General features: G+C 62.0%; 6 protein-coding genes across 15 annotated transcripts in view; 2 read left to right on the top strand and 4 right to left on the bottom strand.

Annotated features, from left to right (window-relative positions):
- LOC110388003 (feather keratin 2-like) overlaps positions 1–20895 on the bottom strand; it is a 906242-nt gene that overhangs the window by 164323 nt on the left and 721024 nt on the right. The window lies entirely within an intron of this gene.
- Positions 10–2177, bottom strand: S100A16 (S100 calcium binding protein A16; the record flags this gene model as incomplete). Its single annotated transcript, XM_021376805.1, is given in 3 exon segments — positions 10–170; positions 263–429; positions 1893–2177. Coding segments are annotated over 2 exon segments (314 nt in total), but the record flags the coding sequence as incomplete, so codon positions are not given.
- Positions 4334–7984, bottom strand: S100A14 (S100 calcium binding protein A14). Of its 2 annotated transcripts, XM_021376666.1 has the most exons (4): positions 6925–7984; positions 6623–6705; positions 5323–5469; positions 4334–5236 (listed from the first exon to the last, which is right to left on the bottom strand). In XM_021376666.1, the coding sequence occupies exons 1-4, from the start codon at positions 7616–7618 to the stop codon at positions 5117–5119; spliced, it is 1044 nt and encodes a 347-aa protein (XP_021232341.1). In that variant the 5' UTR covers positions 7619–7984; the 3' UTR covers positions 4334–5116. The 2 variants fall into 2 exon arrangements, with proteins under 2 accessions (XP_021232341.1, XP_021232340.1); XM_021376665.1 differs by having other exon boundaries at positions 6623–7984.
- On the bottom strand, positions 8122–10501 carry S100A13 (S100 calcium binding protein A13). 2 transcript variants are annotated; one of them, XM_021376758.1, is made up of 3 exons: positions 9107–10501; positions 8663–8737; positions 8122–8314 (listed from the first exon to the last, which is right to left on the bottom strand). In XM_021376758.1, the coding sequence occupies exons 1-3, from the start codon at positions 9464–9466 to the stop codon at positions 8177–8179; spliced, it is 573 nt and encodes a 190-aa protein (XP_021232433.1). In that variant the 5' UTR covers positions 9467–10501; the 3' UTR covers positions 8122–8176. The 2 variants fall into 2 exon arrangements, with proteins under 2 accessions (XP_021232433.1, XP_021232434.1); XM_021376759.1 differs by having other exon boundaries at positions 8663–8820; positions 9107–9343.
- Positions 9234–16817, top strand: S100A1 (S100 calcium binding protein A1). Of its 6 annotated transcripts, XM_021376745.1 has the most exons (5): positions 11209–11293; positions 12103–12645; positions 12871–13032; positions 13110–14290; positions 15250–16817. In XM_021376745.1, exons 2-4 carry the CDS (start codon positions 12433–12435, stop codon positions 13251–13253), a joined length of 519 nt encoding a protein of 172 aa, XP_021232420.1. In that variant the 5' UTR covers positions 11209–11293; positions 12103–12432; the 3' UTR covers positions 13254–14290; positions 15250–16817. The 6 variants fall into 6 exon arrangements, with proteins under 6 accessions (XP_021232423.1, XP_021232418.1, XP_021232421.1 ...); XM_021376748.1 differs by lacking the exons at positions 11209–11293; positions 12103–12645 and adding an exon at positions 9234–9368 and having other exon boundaries at positions 12884–13032; XM_021376743.1 differs by lacking the exon at positions 12103–12645 and having other exon boundaries at positions 10914–11293; positions 12884–13032.
- Positions 14152–20259, top strand: CHTOP (chromatin target of PRMT1). 3 transcript variants are annotated; one of them, XM_021376732.1, is made up of 6 exons: positions 14152–14290; positions 15250–15331; positions 16838–16991; positions 18368–18551; positions 18671–18808; positions 19822–20259. In XM_021376732.1, the coding sequence occupies exons 2-6, from the start codon at positions 15267–15269 to the stop codon at positions 20022–20024; spliced, it is 744 nt and encodes a 247-aa protein (XP_021232407.1). In that variant the 5' UTR covers positions 14152–14290; positions 15250–15266; the 3' UTR covers positions 20025–20259. The 3 variants fall into 3 exon arrangements, with proteins under 3 accessions (XP_021232407.1, XP_021232406.1, XP_021232408.1); XM_021376731.1 differs by having other exon boundaries at positions 18365–18551; XM_021376733.1 differs by lacking the exons at positions 18671–18808; positions 19822–20259 and having other exon boundaries at positions 18324–18503.

Raw genomic sequence — 20895 nt, 5'->3', positions numbered from 1 at the left:
CCCAGCTACTTGGTGAGCTTGACGCTCTGCTCCTGCTGGCGGATGATGTGGGCGATGGGGCTGGCGATGCCACCTATCAAGGTCCAGTACTCCTCGAAGCTGATGCGCCCGTCCTTGTTCTCGTCCAGGTCGCAGATCAGCTTGTCGGCCGCCCGCCTGTTCCCGGTGTCCTGCGGGGCAGAGCGAGATATTGGCACCGGGAAAACCATGGGGGGGAGATGTGCGGGGACCCCGGAGCCGTCCCCGTGTCCCCCGGCCTCACCGTCAGCATGTGGTTGAGCTCACGGCTCAGCATCTTGCGGAAATCCTTCTTGCTGATGCGCCGCGGCTTCCGGCAGCAGCAGCGGCTCGAATACTTGTCGAAGTTGTTCACCAGCACCTGGACGGCCCATTCCAGCTCCGTGCCCTCCGCCATCGCCCCGTGCTCACCTGCGGGATGGGGGGGGTCAAGGCCGGGGCACCTGGGGGGGCCACTGCTTGGGGAGGCACGGAGGTGGATGCCCGGCTCCCTGCCTGACCCCAAAAAGGCATTTCCCACCCCAAAGCTGGGTGCCCGGCGCCTCGTATCACCCCACATGGCACCGCTCGCCCCACCTGCCCCCCTGGGGCGGCCACCCCCGCGCGTGGGACGGCGGTAATTATGGCACCGCAGCGCCCGGACCGCGGCGCCCGGTTCCCAGGGCTCATTAGGTTGGAATGGGGCAGGGAGTGGCAGGAATTACCGGCCGGCCCTCCTCTTGCTTCACGGCTGGGAACACCCCAGCGGGGCTCTCGATTGAGGCGTCACCCAAAATAGGTCTGGGCCGCACGAGCCACGGGTTCCCCAACCCCGCGGTCCTACCCTGTCCGTCAGCTGTGCCCTGCGGCCGCCCAGCACCGGGAACCCCTTCCTATGGATGTGCCCAATGGATTGCCGCTGTCACGGGGTCCGGTGGCCGCATCCCGGCAGGATGCACGCAGGGGGGGAAGGAAACGACGCCGTCCGGTCCCGGCTCCTTCCTGAGCAGGGATGGGGCCGAGCGGGGCACAGCGCTGTGCTGGTTCTTGCAGTGCTGATTTGTGCCACTGCTGACCGGTGTGGGTCATGGTGGAAGCCACCCCATGGCGGATCGGTGCCGTCCCGGTGCCATCACACTCTAAATCCAGCCCACGTTTGCACCCATCTTCCCCAGTTTAGCCCCACGCGGGGTTTGGTGGCACGTCAGGGTGGTGGCAAGGGACACGAGGTGCTCCCCATCACGTCCCAGTGTGCTCATGAGCTGTCCCCATCCCTTTGTGGGGCCATTGAAGGGCCCCGTGCTGGCAGCAGGTCCTGCTGCAATCTGCAGCGCCCATTGCATCCCCATGGACCTCCACCTCCGTCCTCTGCTCATCCCGGGCCATTAAACACCGCCACGACTGCAGCGATCCCCACCGCAGACCCCGCTGGGCCCCACTGCTCTTCTTCAACGCTGACCCACAGCACCGGTCCCACCACGCACCCCCAGGGCCAGAGAACATCATCACACTGTGGGGCACAGGGACCTCATCCCACGGTCGGGCACGGGGACAAGATCCCGTGGTGGGACGGGGGGACGTCGTCCCACGGTGGGACATGAGGACGCCGTCACTGCACTGGGACACGAGTGGGTGGGACGGGGCTCGCCTCCTGTCCCGCTCGTGCCGCCATGATGATTCCCTTCTCTCCTCTCTCCTCTCCTCCTCGCACAGCCCCATCCCACGGCCCCACAGATCCCCCTGTGCCGAGCTCCCCATCCGCCGCCCGTCCCCGCACGCATGGAGCTGCCGAAGGGCTCGGGGAGGGATGGGGGGGATTTCCACCCCACCTGCAGCTGCACGTCCCGGTGAGCGTTCCCCCCCCCCAGCACCCACCGCTGGGCACGGTGCCTCACCCGTCCGCGCGTCCCGCTGTGTCCGTCTGTCCCGCTGTGTCCGCCTGTCCTGCAGTCGGCCGCGGAGCCGTGGGAGCAGTGCCGCCCGCTCGCCCTCACCTCGCGCCCATCCCGCGGGGCCCGAGGGCTTTAAGGAGGCTCCCGCCCCTCCCTGACGTCCCAGGGCGTTCCCGGCTCACCTGGAAGCGGCCCCGATTGCGACACGCAGCAGTGGGGCCCCTGAGCCCACCCCACGGGGACACCCCGGGGTCCCCGTCCCTCCCCCGGACCGAGGTGGGGAGAGCCGCTCGCCCTAAGGTCCTGCGGAAAATCTCCCCAAGCGTTTCGGGATCTCCGCCGTTGGGGCTCTGCTTAGCGGCAAAGAAGGAACAGAAACCGCGTGCGGAGCTCGCAGCTGGAATTAGGGAACCAGAAGTGCTCGCCAAGAGGGTGCAGGGGTTGGACGGCGCTGTCCTCGTGCGGAGTTCCCCCACTGCGAGAGACGCTGACACAACGGCCGACGTGGCCGCAATGGGGGCATGGCCCAACCCAACAGAGGAAGGGTCTGTGCTGCCCTTCCCCTTCCACATCTGCACGAATGCTGAATCCCACCTACTCCCACCCCACGTGCGGGTACGTGTGCAGAATACCCCCCTTTGTGCGACAAATAGAACAGACCACGACTCCACGGTCGGGTGTGCACCCCCCGGCCTGGTGTCACCAGCATGGAGCCTCCACCGGCACCAAGGGGCAGTGATTCTGACTTTCCTCCCCCCACCCCCTCCATCCTCTCTTTTCCTCTGCCCCTCATTTTTCCTCTTTTTCTCTCTCTTCCAGTCCCACCGGCACGCAACCCACGGCACATGGCTGCTGTGTATCGCCAGTGGGGTGCAGGCGGGTGAGCACGCGGCGTTGTGCGCCGAGTGTGGCAGTGGGATGCAAGCACCCATAGAACCCATGGGTTGGGGTCATTTCACCTCCATTCAGCCCAAGGGATTTTGGGAACATCAGCAACCCCAGTAGGGTCGGGTCGGGACACTGTGTACCCAAAGTGCTCATCGTGAAGGTGCGCAGCCCTCCGCAGACACACGGGGACCGGCGATGCGCTGCGGGGCTGCGCCAGGAGCTCACAGCCGTAATTAAGCAGGCCGGCAAATTGCACCCTGCGTCGGCGCGGCGATCCAACGCTCAGATCAGATACGGAGACACCGGAGCTGCATATTTCGGGATGCAAAGAGGAGGTCACGGCGCCGGGCAGCGGCCGCCCACGCTTCTTCCTCTGCTCCGTGGGGACCTCTGCTTTTGGGGCACGGTCCCCGGCAAAGCGCCGTGTGTCATCCCCGCTCCCCTCTGCCTGATCTCGGGGCGAGGAGGAGCGCGGGGCCGGTGCCGCAATCCCGTCGGGTGGGAGCCCTCCCCGGCCCCGCGGGCAGACAGCTCACGCTGAATCACGGCCCTCATTACCCCGTGCCGGGCCGATGTCACAACGCAGCCCGTATTTTTACAAGGCATCCAGGGCGTGTGCGTGCGCGGAGCTGTCGTGGAGGATCGGAGCCCATCACACGGTGGTTCCCAGCCACTGCCGTCATCCCTGTGAGCCCCTCTCCCCCCGGACCCCCAGCTCCAGGTGTCACCGTGGTGCTCCTGGAGCTCTCCCAGTGCCCAGCTGTGGGGCTGAGCTCCTCCTGCCCCACAGATCCTTATCAAGATGATTCAAACCATGGGATCACCGACAGCGCGTGGCAGCACTGGGGTCACCAAACCCGACCCCAGGGTCCCCCTCCCACCACAGAGCAGCCCACAGCCCCTTATCCCCTTTCCCCCTCCCATCACCCCAACCATTTGACACATTTCCTGTCTCTAATTAAATGCACACCACACCTCTCGGCTTAATTTCCATGTATTTATTTCCAAGGCAGGAACAATAAATAGTCATTCGCATTGTGAAATCCACCCCAAGGTGAGAGGAGACAGAGGGCGGCCGCGGCCGAGCCGCGGTGGCGGTGTCGGGAGGAGCCCCGGCCTGGCCCCGCTTTCATCACCTTTCTCCAGGTTTTGGGGTTTTTCGTCTTTAGTTTTCTTCTCCCCAGAGCACAAAGTGCACAGCGATGCAGGTGTGGAGATGGCACCCATCAGGTCCCCATCCCACCCTCATCCCTATCCCATACCACCCCATCTCAACCCCATCCCATTCCCCATTCCATTTCCCATCCCAATCCCATCCCATCCTTATCCCATCCTCACCCCACTCCAACCCCATCCCATACCCCATCCCATCCCATACCCCATCCCATCCCATCCCCATCCCATACCCCATCCCAACCCATCCCCATCCCATCCCAACCCCATCCCATCCCCATCCCGTACCTCATCCCAACCCATCCCATCCCATCCCCATCTCATTCCCCATCCCAACCCATCCCCATCCATAGGCTCCTCCAGGACACAGAGCTCAGTGGGAATCGCAGTCCCATCCCAGATGGCATTCGCTGCAATCACACAGAAATCCCAGATCCTGTCCGCTGACCCCACCCCTTTCCAAACCCAGAAATTTCGGGGCTCCCCCAACCCAGCGCGCGAGCACCGCGGAGCCACACACCCACATCCCGGGGGGTGCTGCTGTGCCCGTGGGGTCCCCAGTGTGTGGGAACCACAGACGTGGGCACCGTGCAGCGCAGCACCACGCAGCACCCCGTGCACGCTCACCCCACGCCGCCCTGTGCACACCTGCAGTGCCGTGCACACCTGCAGCATTGCACGCACGCTGGCAGCACCCAATGCACGTGCGCAGCCCCCGCTGCACCGTGCACCCTCATGCTCTGCGGTGGGACACACAGCCCGGCAGCGAGCCGTGCTCAGCCCCGTCCCCCCCGCTCCCTTTTTCCTGTCACAGAACAAGGCCGCCCCATCCCAGCTGTTGTTTTGTTCCATTTTTCCTTTATTAATTTATACAAAAACAGTCGCACGTGCCGCAAGCAGCTGACATCCCGCCACCGGCCCACCCCGAGCGCAGCCGTCAGCGGGGGCACCGGGACCCCAAACCCGTGCAGGGATCGCGGCCCCCGGGATGGAGGGGGGCAGAAAACACCCCCGAACCATTGACGGCACCATCAGGGCTGTTCCGGAGCCCCACATCGGAGGGGGTTTGGGGGAAAGGAGCAAAGTCCCTCTCGCTGCGGCGCTGCGGGGCCGAGGAGCTCCTCGCGGCGCGGGGCCGAAGCGGCGCCTTCCCACCCCCCCCGGCCCTACTTCCTCCTGCAGCCCTTGGCCGCATCCCCCATCATGTCCCAGTACTCCCCAAATTCCAGCTTGGCCTCGTCGGGGTCTCCCATGCACTCGATCTTCTCATCCAGGGGTCCAACGCACTGCGGAGGGGCAGAAAAACCATCAGAGCGGTGACGAGAGGTGGGGTCCCGGGTCCCCCCACCCCGCCCCCGAGCTGTGACCCCACCTTCCCCAAGTGGGGCAGCTTCTGCACCACCAGCTCCCGCATCTCGTTGGGGGTCAGGTACTCCTTCTGCCCTTTCACAGCGTAGCAGTGGAACTGGTTGATGACGGTCTCGATGGCGCGCTCCACGTCGGTGAGCTCCTGGCTGTCCTGTGTGATGGGGGGGGTGTGAGGAAGCAGGGGGACCCCAAGAGGGAGAAGGGACCCCAGGAGGGAGGGGACATCCCAGGAGGGATGTGGCGGATGTGTTAATGCTCTGTGCCACCGCCCCACACCGCTGCAGTGAGCCTCCTTTACGGATACAACGGCCCTACATCCAGATGTGGGTCCCCCACCCAGATGTGGGCCCCCTCTGCACAGATGTGGGCCCCCATGTACTGGCACTGACCCCTCTACAGAGACCTGAGACCCTCCTACAGACATGACACCTCTCCACATCATTGTAGGACCCCCCGTACGGATGCGGGACCCCCCCCATCCCTCTGCGTGACCCCTCCATCCAGATGCGGAACCCCCCCACACAGACGTGGGGTCCCTCCCTACAGATGCAGAACCCCATCCACCAGGCTCTGCGCAACCCAATACCCACACACAGCTCCTGTACCCCTCCATCCGCCCGCAGGACCCCGACACGACCCCCCAGTGGCCCCGTCCCCCCCACCGCTCCCCGCCCCATCCCCGAGCACACACCCCCGCGCGAGGCCGGACGGGTTCTTCCTCTCTTTGCACAAGTGGCGGTGGAGCCGTGAGTCAGTGCCCATCACGGGGCCGCCCATCCCCACCCCACGGGGCTGAGGACCCCAACCCCAACAGGGGGGGGCACAGCCCGACCCAGCGCAGCTCCCCGACCCCGCTGCTAATTAGCAGGAGCTGCGTTGGAAGGGAAACGAGGGTGATTCACGGGGCGCTGCGGTTTCCCTTCGAAACACCCCGAAACCACAACAGGCGATGGGGCCATTAGGGAGAAACCAGTAATCTTGGGAGCCCCCACCCCCCGCCGCGGCCTCCGCAGGTGCAGAGCACCCAGTGCCCCCCCCGGGATGCAGGTGGGCACATGTTGGCAGCCGAGGGGCGCGGGGGGAACGCTACCACCCTCAGAGAGGCTGCACCGAGAACCAAACCCCCCAAACCTTCCCAGCACCGGCTGCCCAAATCTGGGGATCACCTCCAAATCCAAAATCATTCGGGGGGGGGGTTGCACTGCTCAGAGCACCCCGAGCTCCGAGGGACAGGGACAAGAACGTCCCCCCCCCCCTACACCCCACAGCTCCCGGCCCTCCCAGTGCCGGCGTCACCCCCAGACCTTGCGCTTCTTGCGGCAGTTGCACTGGCCCATGCTGCTCCTGGGGGGTCTGCAGTCCCTCTGCTCGGGGGGGTTGTGGGGCGCTGCCGGGGGGAGAGAGCCGCGATCAGCGTTGGCTGCAGGGGAGCGTTCCCCTCCTTCAGCGTCGGGGCGAGGAAGACGCCCTGGGATGCGCCGAGCTGCCGGGACACGTCCCGGGGGTGGGAGCGTCCCTGCAAGTCGTGGCAGAGCCGAGCGTGGGAGCGGGGGGGTGGAGGACCCCTGGGCATGGGGAAACCCCCCGCTTGGGCCGGGCCACTTACCTGCTGCGAGGGCTGTCCCGGCTGTGCGCGCGCTGCGCTGCTGCGGGGTTTTATACCAGGGAGGTGTGAGTGGGAGCTCCCAGCGCGGTGTGGTGCAAGGAGGCTCATTTGGGAGCCTGGCCCCTGGCCAGCGTGGGGCTGGGAAACGCCTCCTGCGCAGCCACACCGAGCGCTCCCCATCCGGCACGGCCACGCAGCGCCGCGTGGGAACGGGCACGGGGGACCGCGCACCTTGCACCGGGTACCATAACTGAGCACCTGGTACCATGCACTGAGCACCGGGAACCACGCACCATGCATTGGGTACCATGCACCATGCACCGGGAACCACGCACCTTGCACCGAGTACCATGCACTGAGCACCAGGTACCATGCACTGAGCACCGGGTAATATGTGCCATGCATTGGGTACCATGCACCAGGAACCACGCACCATGCATTGGGTACCATGCACTGAGCACCAGGAACCACGCACCATGCATTGGGTACAATGCACTGAGCACCAGGAACCACGCACCATGCATTGAGTACCATGCACCAGGAACCACGCACCATGCACCGAGTACCATGCACTGGGCACTGGGTACCATGCACCGAGCACTGGGTGCCATGCACCGGGCACTGGGTACCACGCACCGGGCACTGTGCACCGGACACCACTCACTGGGCAGCAGGCACCGCGCACACCGGGCATTGCCCGGCACTTGGGGACATGTCACCCCACGGATGGTGCCACCATCACCCACCCTCCCTGGGGATGCAGGAGCGGGATGTCCCACGTGGGGCTCGGTGAGGGACACCGCTGTGCGGGTGGCAGTGGGTCACATCCTCAGGTGACCCCGCAGAGATGGCCTGGAGGTGGCTGCTGCTGCAGCTGTCACCGCGTCACTGCTGAGCCCCGCAGCGCCCTGGGTGCGTCCTGCTGCTCTGTGTGACCCCGCAGCTGCATCCGTGGGGTGCAGGTGGGACCCTGCAATCTGGATCAGCACGAGGGCAGTTTGGGGACGGCACCATCTGCTCAAGGAACATGTGGACGTGGTACTGAGGGCCACGGCCGGTGGGCATAGGTTGGCGGTTGGATGGGATGATCTTAGCGGCCTTTTCCAACCTCAGGGGTTCTGTGATTCTATGGCATGGGGCACAGCTGGACCACAGGGCCGCTCACACCGCGGGGCTCCACAAAGAACAGCAGCAATGTCCAGGCCTATGAAAACCTCTTTATTGGCGCTACATGAGCGTCCCCCCATCCCCATCACTTCTTCCTCCCCTCCCTGTCCTTCATCAGGGCCTGGGCCAGCTCGCCCATCAGCCGCCAGAACTCATCAAACGTCAGCTCCTGGTCAGCGCTCGCATCCAGCGCCCGCATCTGCTCCTCCAGGGAGGGGAAATCCTGCAGGGAGGGCATGGGGACAAGTGGCCGCCACCGCCGGGGGACACCTCTGTCCCCATCCCCAGATGGGCTTCACACAACGGGCAGCCCCACAGCCATGAGCACCAGCCCAGAACGAAGAAACAGGAGGGGCAGACAGACAGACAGACGGATGCTGTCAGTCCCCCCCCAGCACAGAAGCACACGGCCCCTCTGCCTGCAGCACTTCAGCCCTTCCCGGGCGCTTTCACTTTTGCTCTTCCACTCTCCTAGATCCCCAGACACCGGGAGCAGCCCCACAGCTCAGAGAGCCCCACGGAGACCAGGACCCCCACCACCACCCCCCAGCCCTCTGCAGCCCACCCTCACCTTCATCACGTTGGGCAGCTGCAGCCGGAGCAGCTCCTGGAACGCGGCGGCCGTCAGCGTCCCCGTCCGACCCTCCTTCCCCGCGTGGGACACGAACACAGTGACAATGGTCTCAATGGCCGTCTCCACCGGGGTCAGCTCGGCCGCGGCCATGGGGGCTGCGGGGAGAGGAGCATCCCGGGGTGGGGGGAGGGGGGGGTGATGCCCAGTGGGACGTGGGGACCCCCAGCACTCCCAGTATAGGGTGCAGCGAGTTGGCATGGCCTCAGCCCTGCAGAGCCGGGAGCTGCCCCTCCACACCCCACGGATGAAGACCCCCCCGTAGCCATCGGGGTCACCGCGTGCCACAGAGGGATTGCAGCCGACACCCGGAAGGGGACGGTGGCACCGCGGGGCCCCATGGCCGCTGCTGGCGGGTGGGGACGGGGCAGAGATCCCACTTACCCCGCTCGGCCGCAGCCCCCACGGGGTCTTACAGCGGTGGAGTGCAGCGCACGGTCCCTCACCGCCGTGCGGGGTTTCCCGTCGGGTTTCCCGTTGCGGACAGATGTACGGACACCGCCCGGCAGCAGCTTCCCGTCCCCTCCCCGCATGGCGCAGCGCTCCGTGCACAGACAGCACCGTGCAGTGTGAACACGGGATGGGGCTGTGGGGTCCCAGGGCAGACTCACTGCACTGGATCACCCGGATCATCACAGAGTGCAAGGTGTGTGCCCCCCCCCAGTGCTCCCCGGGCTCTGCTTTGCTCCTAGGGGAATGGGGACACGTATGGGATGGGAACGCTGTCCCCTCTGTCCCCTTCATCCCGTGACCCTGCGGTTCATCCCGGCTGCAGACCTGGGGCCGGGATCGCCCTGCTCCAAGAGTGAGAGTCGTGACTCACTGCCGGCTGACATCACCCCTATTAATAGTGGGCTTTGTGAAAATTAATTAATCCAAATTAATTAGGAGGTTGGAACTGCCCGAGCGCTCCTCTGTAATCGTGGTGTATTCATAACATGGCAGCCCCGGCACGGCTCCGCTGCAGCACGGCCGTTCCCACGGCGCCGAGCTGTGTCCCCATGGCACAGCGCTGGTGGCACGGGACAGAGGGGACACAGGGACCCCCCCAGCAGGAGCACGGCGGTGCCCCCCCAACTGTTGGCCGCCCTCGGTCCCTGCCAGGACAGAGGTTTTTGGGGTGTCCCCAAGGCCCTGTGACACTGGGCATGACAAGGAGTGAGGATGGAGCCAGCATGGCCATGGATGCATGGCCATCCCTTGGGGACCCCACAGTCACCCATTTTGGGGACCTGGAGCGGGGCGCAGGGCAGTGTCACCATCCCTGACACACTCTTTCCACTCGTCCATGGGGACAGGGTGACTCCGGCAGCGGGCAGCCCGTCCCCACCCGCGCACCCGTCACACCAGCTCACGGGGCAGGAATTGCCTTCCTGCGCTCCATCCGGTCCGTCCCCATCCCCGGGGTGACGAGGGGACGGGGACAGCCCTTCCGCTGAGCCCCACGTCAGGGGACCGAGATGGGAAACCACTGGGGTGACTCAGGCTCGGAAGGGATGGGGACAGGTTGGGGGTGAGTCAGCGCCCCAAAGCCAGGCGGGCCGTGACTCGCCACCCTTGGAATTCGGGGTGCCAGAATGGGGCGAGGAGGGAGCGGACGCTGCACGGCCCCAGGAGGGGACACGCAGGGAGTGGTGGCCTCGGGGTCCCCAGCGCTATCGGGACAAGTGAGCATCGCAGGGATCGCTCATCCCGGGGTGAAAGCTTGGGGTCAGGAGGGGGGTGGGTGCCCACCACCACATCCTGGTGCTGTCCCAACCTGCCCTGCTCCACCAGGGATGGTCACAGGGGCTGTGGCCACCACGGGCACAGGCCCACGCCAGCGCACGCCGTGCACGAGGACTCATCGCCCACCCCATCCATTGGGGTCATGGGACAAGGCCACCAGACCACGTGCCACCGCCATGTCCCCAACCACGGCACAGTGCACACCCAGCAGCTTCCCCTCTCCCATACTCCGGGGATGGAAAAGCCTCTTCCACGCTCCGGCGATGGGTCGGAGAGACAAGATCGAGCCCAGCCCCGGCACCAGCAACTGGAGCAACTGGTTTAGCTGGGTCAAAGTGGAGCACGGGAGTCGCAGAGGCTGAAACCTGTTCCAGGCTGTGTGTAAACCTCCTGGCACGTCCCTCGCTGCTCCCGGTTTGGTAAGAGCCATCCTGGGGAGCTGCCAGGTGGCACCGCTGCGGTCCCGTTCCTAGCACCGAACCCTTCCGATGCGATGTCGGGTTCATGGCTCCGGCCCGTCCCACCGCTCAGGGAACACCCGAGCAAACCCTGCTCCCAGGAAGGCCTGGGGTTTGATAAAAGTGGGGCAGAGCCCAAGCAAATGCGCCCAGAGCTCAGCACAGCGATGGGAGCTGTACGGCTACCACCTGGCTCCCACCACACACCCGTGCCAAGGGCTGCAGGGATCGGGGTTATTTTTACGCCCCGGGCAGTCCCGCAGCAGCTGTGCAGGCGACGTGGTGCCAGGGCCAGGCAGTCCCGGAAGGGGGGGCCGCATCCTGCCCACCACCGAGAAGGGGACGGGGGTGCCACCGCCACCAGCTCCCGCACAGACACTGCCACGTGAGTGACACTGGGGTCTGCTCCCCACGTCGGGCTGCTCGCAGCCTTCCCCCAACGCCCTGGGCCCTGTCCCTGCCCTGTGCAGGCTGCTGGGTCTGAATGGGACCTGAAAACAGGAGTGTGTCCTGGAGTGACGCAGCGCCTGTGCTTCCCCCTGGGACCCCCCTCTCCATCCAGACCCCTGCATCCACCCGGGTCCCCCAGTTCCAACTGGAGTTCTCACCTCCATCCAGACCCCCTCTGTAGCCACCCCAGCTGCTCCAGGTGCAGGACAGGGGCAGATCCCCCAGAATCCTGCAATTCACCCCAAATCCTCCCCCCCAAGGCTCTGCATCCTCAGGACAGGGTCAGGACCCCCACGGGGTCGGGGTGGCACGGTTGGGGGGATGTTGGCTCGGGGGGGTCTCCACACTGCAGCATTACTCAACCACAGAGACGGGAAGTGCGGAAAGTGGAAACAGAGGGAGCAGGATATAATTAGACCCAAATTAGGATTGGAATCTGGGATAAAGAGTCCGGCACCACCCAGCTCTTTTGAAAACACCACAGCCCATCACCCAGCAGCCCCCTGCACCGGCGACGATCCTGGCTGCCCCAGTTTGGGGGCTCAGTGCCGCTTTGGGGGGGACACCCGGGGACGGGGAGGAGCAGTGGGCACGGCCGGGCGGCGCGGATGCTGGGCCGTAATGAGAGCTGGGATTATCAGCACGGCCGGGAATCTGGTTTCTTTGGCCGCACCGTTGCTGAGGCAACCTTCGGGCAAGGATTGTGGGGCTTTTTTAATGGGACAAGGGCCTTTCTGTGCGCAGGGAGCGGGGGGCCCGCGCTCTGTCACCTGATAGCCCCCGCCAGTTCCCCCCGCCGGCTCCGAGGACACCGGATACCCGCACACATCGGCTGCTGAGGAAGGATGGGGCCAGATCCATCCCACACCGCAGCGCTGACAGATGGGGGATGCCCAATGGGTCACACCTGGGGTCACAGTCTGACCCCTGGCCAGCCCCACTGCCCACCTCGTCCCCAGCATCCCACAGCTGCTCATCCCATGGGGCTGCAGTGGTGGCACAAAGGGATGCGCGAGGTCATGGGGGAGACATGGAGCACCCCAAAGTGCCCCCTAAGCACCAGCAGGGCTGGAAATGCTCCTCGACGTCCTCCAGGTGTGGGGTGAGCAGTGGGGCCGGAGGGACGTCCCCACATCCCAGCCCCAGCGAAGTCAGCGCGGGGCGTCCCAGCGGTGCCAGCCCGGCTGTCCAGCCCCGGTATCGGATCCTCCCGGAGGGAGGGGGCCTGGAGCTTATTTAACATCCCCGGGCAGCCCAGCCCAGCATTCGGTGCGGCGGGGAGCTCAGGTGAGCGCGGGGCGGCAGATGGAACACGGGTACCCACCATGGTTTAAAACCATCAAGGGGGTTCGCAGCAGGGGCACCCCATTAAAAAGGGGGGAGCGGGGCACCCCACAGTCTTGCTGACAGCGTTCTGCGTGGCACCAGGTTGGAGGAGGCAGGGTGGGCAGCGCTTGCAGGACGGGGCAGGGGGGAGAACTGCGATCCAAGGCTGGCCCCGTAACACGGCAGGTGCCTCCCGCAGCCGGGGCCATGGCGTCGCAGCTGGAAGGGGCCATGGAGACGCTCATCAATGTCTTCCATCACTACTCGGGCAAAGAGGGGGACAAGTACAAGCTGAGCAAGAAGGAGCTGAAGGAGCTGCTGCAGAGCGAGCTGGGCTGCTTCCTGGAGGTAGGGGCTGTGCCGGGGGGCACGCGGGGCGTCCCAGCGGGCTGCCAGCCCCGGGGCTCACCCCTGTCCCCCCCCAGACCCAGAAGGACACAGGGGCTGTGGAGAAGATCATGCAGGACCTGGACGAGAACGGCGACGGGGAGGTGGACTTCCAGGAGTACGTGGTTCTGGTGGCTGCCCTCACCGTGGCCTGCAACACCTTCTTCTGGGAGAACGCCTGAGCGAGGCCGCAGCCCCGCAGCACCCAACCATGGCACCCCTAAAGGCAGAGCCCCCCCTCGCCCCCCACTCACCCCCCGCTCCCCGTGCACCCGGGGGTCCCGTAGGGACCCAGCTCCGCAATAAAGGCATTGACCCTGCCAGCGGCGTTGTGTCAGCTCCTTCATCCGCGGGGGGGGGGGGGGGGGGGGGTGATTTCTGCTCACGTCACCCCGGGGTCACCCATCGGCCCCGCATCCCCGGGGCTGAGCACCCCCAGGAGGGTGACCCCGGCCTGTGTGGAGGGTGGGCTGTGGGGCGCCGGGGGGCAGCCGTGGGCCGGGAGGCATCGTCCCCATGGAGACACGAGGCGCTGCGCCAGGCGGGGCAGGAGGAACCGGTTCTGATCTCGTCTCCCCGCACCGGGCTGCGCAGGGCCACCAGCGCCATCGTCTGCCGGGCCGGGGCCTGCCCCAGCGCCTCGCAACGCGCTGAGCCCACAGACCGCTGCCAGGCCACCGGCCTACGGAGCCCACATGCCCAACCTGGCCACGGGGGTGACAGAGGGCCCGTGAGGCCTTCCAAACGTCTCCGCCCAACCGGACCGGGTGGCCTCCGCAGGCCCAGCCCCGGCCGCGGGGCTCAATCTCCCGCACGCCGCCACGCACAGAGGAAAAGCGCTGAGCCCGCACGGAGCACGGCTAGGCCGCAGCCATAGCCCCGCCCACCGCAACCATAGCCCCGCCCACCGCAACCATAGCCCCGCCCACCGCGCCCTGAGTGCCCAATGGCAGAGGAGGTAGTTAGCGCGTCAGAGCCGCTCCGCCCAATAGCGGAAAGCGTGGCGCTCTCCCCGCGCTGCGCCTGCGCGCCGCCATTTTGGCTGGCTGTTCTCTGGGCGGCGGGAGGAGGGCGGGCGTTGCGGCCGCCGCCGCCATTTTGTCGCGGGTGCTCGAGTGCGGCGGGAGCTGGGCGGAGGGCGGCGGAGCTTAGCCCTGGCCGCACTGCCGCTAGTATCCAGCAGTCAGCCCCACCGGAGACCTGGCGACCGTCTGCTTCGGTGAGAGACCGGGCTGGAGGCCGAGGGGAGCGCTGAGGGACGGCCGGGGCGCTGCGGGGGGTGGGGGGCTGTGAGGAGGCCGCGCTGTGAGGAGGCCGCGGGGGTTGGGAGGAGGCCTCCGGGGTTTTCGCCGTTGGCTCGCGGTGTTTGGATGCTGCTCCGTGGCCCTCAGCTCTTTGGGGTCGGTTAGGGCCAGGCTTCGTCTCGGTGCGCTGCTCGCGGGCTGCGAGCTTGTAATATTTAATCAAAAAAAACGGGACGCGGGTGGGTTTTAGTTCGGTTTCCAGGTGAGGGCTTGAGAGACGCGATCGGCAGGACGCTTTGTTTCCCGCATCTCGGGGATGAGCGGTTCTGGGAGGTTAGCTAAGCATGAGGTTTGATGCTAATAGTAGAAAAAGGAGAAATCAATCTGCGTGGCCGGTGGGTGCGAGCTTTGTGATATCGGTCACCACAGAGCGCTCCAGGCCGGAGCGGGGTGGACAGAGCATCCAGCCTGCACCCTGCCCAGCCCCGCTGCAGCACGGAGCAGTGGCCCCTGAACGTCTTTCTATGGGATTTCTGTAGAGCAATCTTAGGTCCTGCGTCTGTTTAAAGCCAGTTTGGGTTTCCTTCTTGCTGATACCGGCAGCTTTGGAGCTGTGGCGGTGCATTGAGGTGCAGCACTGAGGGGTTGGGTGCTGTCTTGATGCCCGTGTTCTTGCCTTACTCCTGCCCAAGGCGGAATTTTCACTTTCTAAAAAGCAGGCAGCTTAATGAGTTACCACAACTCGCTAATTAAGCCTGTTGTGTCACGGCAACGGGCTAGAAAAGCTAATAAAACGTGCTTATGCCGTGGCAGTTAACTGCCTGCTTCTTGATTTCCTCACCGAAGGAGCCGGGATTGAGGTCTCGGAGCGTTCAGTCGAGTAAATGCAGTTTTCTCTGGGCTGCTTGCTAAACCTGGCTCTTGTGTTTTGCAGATTCTGTTGATCTGAAGATGGCTGCACAGTCAGCACCGAAGGTTGTGCTAAAGAGCACCACCAAGATGTCTCTGAACGAGCGGTGAGGAAGCCAACAGCAGCTTCAGCTCATAAGAAAAAAATTTTTATTTAATTATCACTGTCCGGTGTCCAAAAAGCCAACGTGGTTTCTGCCCTCTTTTAACCTCACTAAAACGAGCAGATGGCTATGCACCTCTGTCTTAAACTGCAACAGATGTGGTACGCAAGGTTAAAAGGGCAATTGTTTCGGAGCAATTTGTCCGTAGCCGTTAAAATTAAGCTATTCGACACGTAAATGTGGCGGGATGTGTTGTAAACAAAAAGAGAGGAAACCCCACGCCCTCCCTTTTTTTCTTCCACACGTTTTTACATTTATCTAGTTGACGCTGCAGTACGGTAGCATGTTACCAAAGCTGCAGCAGGCTTGCTGCTTTGTCCGAGGCGGACACACGTGCATGTGGTCTGGCCTGTAAGAGGCGTGCAGCAGGTCGCTAAACGAGCCCGAAGGCCCCGTAACAACGTTTTGGGCCTTGTAAGAGGCAAACGCTTTGCTTCATCTCCATCTCTCTTTTTCTCGATGCTGATTTCTTTCCCTCTTTTTTTTTTTTTTTTCTGTTGAGTGTTCTGTTTTGTTTTTTTTTTTTTTTCTCCACGCCGTCGAGCTTTTGCAGTTCTGCAGTGACAACTAACGGCGATGCTGCGGTTACGTTTTGCTTTCTTGCTGCTGGCTCTTGGTTGAACGATGTTGATAGCATTGAGGCAGGTTAAAATAGAGCTGTTTGCATGCAGTTCCTGCTCTGGCACGTGTTGCAGCGTGAGCTGGCCTGAGCCGGTGGTTGGAGCTTCTTCCAGAGAAGGCAGGTGCTGAGGTGCAGTGCTGGGAAGGTTGCTGGCCTGGTTGGTTCTGGTCAGTCCAAATTCCTGGAGGTGTTTTCCTGTTTTGTACAGCTCCTGGGACACAGGAGGCAGCTGATGGGCTGCTGCTAACGATGCTTACCATCTTGCTGTGTGTTCTGCTCCAGCGTGGCTCTTAAAGGCAGAAGAGTCTTCACGCACCACGGGTAGAACAGTTCACTTGGTACTTAAAGTGAGCGTGCTCGGGTGGTGGCAGCAGCGCTGGGCTGAGCCAGAGGCATATCAGTCTGTTCCCAAGGCGAAATTTTCTCTAAGCCTCTCTGGTGGTGTTGAGCTTTTGTCAGGTTTCTCAGGTCTTTGAGGGCTAACGTAGCTTTTGCAGTCCGGTTTCGCTCCGCTTTTCTGCGATGTCCTCTTCCATCTGTCATCAACATCTCTGCTTATCGCTTGTTTTCATTCCTTCTTCCATTTCTAAAATCAGTAACCTAAAGCTTTTATCACTTCTGAATTAATATACAACATCATTCCTGAGTTTCCAGTTCTTGCACACTTGTGGAAAACAAGGAATATGTAATTACACATGCCGTGACCTAAGTACCACTCTTTACGTAAGGTTCATGGGATCTGGAGATCCAATCTTGAGAACCATGAAATGCCAATAAATGTATGTAATAAAGCTTTATTTAAACACCCGTTTTATTCGACCTTGAAGCTTCACTAACATGCTGAAGAACAAACAGCCGATGCCAGTGAATATTCGGGCTACCATGCAGCAGCAGCAGCAGCTAGCCAGTGCCAGAAACAGAAGACTGGCCCAGCAGATGGAGAACAGACCTTCTGTGCAGGCTGCTCTGAAGCTCAAGCAGGTGAGGGGAAGTTGTGTGGTTGGTGCCCGTCCGCAGCTGGTGGCTTTTTGGGATGCGGATATGGAGAAACATGCCTGAAAATTAAGGGTGAGAAGTGGTGAATAGCAGAACGTGCCGTTTACGGCTTCAGATGAGTAATGCTTTGTAACTTACTGGTTGATATTATTAATTTTTTTTTTCTTTTTGTGCTGGCTGTTCATATCTCCTCTCTATTTTTTCAGAGAAGTGTTGTCATTCTGGGTTTCTGGATCTGCTGAGTGCTTCATCTCGCAATCTAGCTGCAGTAACAGTTGCTGCAGGTTGTTTCCAGTGCTCAGTATCCAGCTGGGGCTGCTTGCTCCCATCCCCAGCTCCACCCTCTCGTGGTGCACTCGCTTGGCAGCAGCTGGCTGCGAGGACCAGATGAACCAAACTGATGCTTGGTGGCTTGCAGATGCTAGACTGCAGGCCTGGATTTAAGGAATAGCGTTGTGTTTTCCTTACGCAGGTGTCTTTATCCCTCATCTCCATGGGGAATGCTGCAGGTTATGGTGTCTCTGTGGAAGTAACTCCCTCTGTAGAGCAGAAGATCTAAGCAGATAGGCTAACTATTGATTTCTCTGCTTCTCCACAGCCATAGGGAAGGGGCAGCAGGCTGATGTTGGCATCGTCTGCTCATTGTCAGACTGCAAGAGCTTTTTAAAGTTTGTATTTAAATGAGAAGGCTGGAAAGATTGGCTTAAAATGTGCGTGTAGGGCTGGAATTGGAACCTGCAGGGTAGTGCTGCGCAGCCACGCAGCGTGTTTAAATAGCAGCACTGCACAGCTTGACTACAGCAGAAGTTAAATATACTTCTCTACGTTGTCTTGCACGCAGGGAGAAAGCCCTGGAAAGTTCTTAGCTGAGCTGCTTCACCAAATAGCTGGAATACTTAAACCTGCCACGCGTGGTTGTGCTCAGGGCTCAGTCTCTGATAAGGGGGAACGCAGCTGCTTGTTGAGGTCTCTTGGGAATTCTGTTCTAAAAACAAGCTGTGGTGCCAGTCAGCATTACAAAGCCTATAAACAGAAGCTCTGGAAGCGGTAGCCTAAATAACTTTCTGCTTTAAAACAAAAAAAAACCTGAAACTGTGGAACCTTAGGAACTTCACAACTGGTAAGTGAGGGCCGGTCGCCCTCTGGCCTCAAGGATTGCTGGGCTGCCCTGTGGACTTGGAGCGTGCTTTGATTCGGACTGTGCAGCCTTGCTCACAGTGGAGAGGAATACCTGCCCGCTTTGTAGGCTCTGTACGAACGCTTTCATGGATAGGTGCTGATAAGCAATTGCTTTGCTTTCTGTGTTGCCGTTCTCAGGTTGCTGCATGACTTTCCTGTTGTTTAACAATCTATTCCAGAAGAGCTTGAAGCAGCGCCTCGGTAAAAGTAACATCCAGGCACGGCTGGGCCGCCCTGCAGGGCCCCTTGCTCGCGGAGCCATGGGAGGAAGAGGACTCGCCATGGGGCAGAGAGGTTTGCCACGAGGAGCCATGCGTGGGGGCCGGGGAGCCAGGGCTCTGCTGAGAGGAGGGCTCCCGCTGCGAGGTGAGCGCCGTGGGGCCTAGCTGCTGCTGTGTCACCGTAATGCTGTAATCTTGGACGGGGTGACTCTGATTCTGTGTGAAAACCAATCCGTCTTGTGACGCCCTGTTCCTGTGTTGCAGGTCAGGGCCTGCTGCGGGGAGGCCGAGGCATGTCCCCCAGGATGGGGCTGAGAAGAGGCGGGCTGCGGGGCCGCGGGGGCCCGGGCAGAGGAGCCATGGGCCGTGGAGCCATGGGGCGTGGAGGACTCGGCGGCAGAGGTCAGTGGGCAGGAACCTGAGCGGCCCCACGCTGCTCTGAGCAAGCTTCAGCTCTTCTTCCTATTTCAGGCTGCAGCGTGCGGCCCCAAACCCGTTTCATCTTGAATTGATGTTCAGCGTAGCGCCGGGTTACGGCTGCTTGCCCCAAAATGCTTTGCCGGGCCTTGTGCCTCACCCAGATCCCTGATTATGTCGGTGTTGCTGGAGGGGTCCTGGGGGGCTGCCCCCTCCTGCGGGTAACGCGGTGTGTGATGCTTTGAATGGTGGTAGAGGGAGCTCAGCCTGTTGAAGACTGCTGTGTTCTCACACTTCTTAAGGAAAATAATAGAAATGAAGGCGGTGAGGGGAGAAAACTTAATAGAAGACAAAGCCTAAACCTCAGTGTGTGAAGGAGCAGGTTCCTAGCTGACACTTAAAGCAAAACAGACTTGAGCTGAAGGTCTGAAACTGAATTGCATCTTTTGTCTAACAAATCAGAGAAGCATCAGAGCAGAGCAGGAGTACAAGGGTTAAGAGGAGGCTGGTGGTGGCTGTTAATGCTTCAGCCACACGTGGGTAGGACATCAAGGACGCTGTATTTCTCGACAGCTCTGGCTTGTAGCTTCCTTAGCCTGCTGAATTCTGATCAGCGTGATCTCCTGAGCTCGTTGCTAAATCATAGGTGCTTCTCCGTAGCAGAAGTTGGCTTGTAACGCTTGCCAAAAGCTTGAGCCCGTCGCAGACACTGCAGGCAGCACATCTCTTTGGCAGATCAAAGCCTGAGAACGCAGCAGAGCGTGGGTGGAACCGGAGTGCAGGCGGGAGAGCTGGGAGCAGCCGGGTGCCTGCGCATCGGGTGTCCCCATCTGGGCTGGAACCCGAGCAGCCTGCGGAGCCGTGCCGGGGCAGCACAGCCCCCAGCAGGCGGCGGGGCCGTGGGGATGCAGGGTGGGTGCTGGAGCAGCTCTGCCACGCGTGCTGCTTGCAAGCCAGGCCCCAGCTGCAGCGTGTAACCGTTGTCTCGTCTCTGCAAGGTCGCGGCATGGCGGGCCGGGGCAGAGGGGGCTTTGGAGGTCGCGGCAGAGGACGAGGGCGAGGAAGAGGATCGGCACGGCCCGCGCTGACCAAGGAGCAGCTGGACAACCAGTTAGACGCGTACATGTCTAAAACAAAAGGACACCTGGACGCCGAGCTGGATGCCTACATGGCTCAGACAGACCCGGAAACGAACGACTGAAGGCTGCGGCGAGAGACTGGGGTCGAAGTTAAGTGTGTCTGTCAATCCCCATAAGCTTAAAAAGAAAAAAAGAAAAAAAAAAAAAGGAAACCCCGATTGATGAAACCCCGATTGATGCTGGAAGAACCCACGGGAACAGGGAGCAGCCCCGTTCCACCCGAGATCAGACTTCAAGCTGTTTTCCTCTCATGTTTTGATACTATCTGTTGTGTGAAACTTTTTTGGATCATTTTTATCTGGTTTTTTGTTTTGTTTTTTTTTTTCCTCCCCCCACCCCCCCACTCTTCCCAACACCAATCCTCTGCCCCTGCTTCCAAGCGGCCCCAGCTGCTCCCAGTGCCCTGCGGAGAAGGGCAGCACTGGGACCACGCATCCGTGTGCCCCCACAGTGGGGTTTGGGGACAGGCACCGTGTCCTCCCCCCCCTTTACTGACTGATGGGTCAAGTTCTCACCCCCCCAGTTCTGTCCATCCCATCCCAGCAGGGCGAACTGGGCCGCGCCGACCTTACTGGTTTCCGTACTGCTTTGCCCCACTCTGTTGGTTCTGTTAGCGAGTAGCGCGCAGGGCTTCCCGAGCCGGAGGCTTTTTCCTTTCTTTGGAGTTTGCTTTTTTGATAAAAGTTTGAATTTCTTCGGCGTTGCATGCGTGCGTGAGCGGATGGCAGAGGGGCTTTGTGTCCATGCAAAACCTCCAGGGAAGGAGCAGGAAGGAGCAGCGTGGGGTGACAGCAAATGGTGCTGGAACGGCCTTGGTAGAACACGGGCTCCCAAGCTCCGCTCCTCGCCGGCACTGCCTCCAGCCCCGAGTCCTCCAGCCCCGAGTCCTCCGGCCCCGGCCCCGCGCTGCTGGGAGCCGAGAAGGGCTCTGCC

The sequence above is a fragment of the Numida meleagris genome, chromosome 24 (genome assembly GCF_002078875.1).
Source record: "Numida meleagris isolate 19003 breed g44 Domestic line chromosome 24, NumMel1.0, whole genome shotgun sequence".
In the NCBI taxonomy this organism is placed as follows: domain Eukaryota; kingdom Metazoa; phylum Chordata; class Aves; order Galliformes; family Numididae; genus Numida; species Numida meleagris.
Note: the sequence above shows the minus strand (reverse complement) of the source record. Positions and strands in the feature narration are given on the sequence as shown.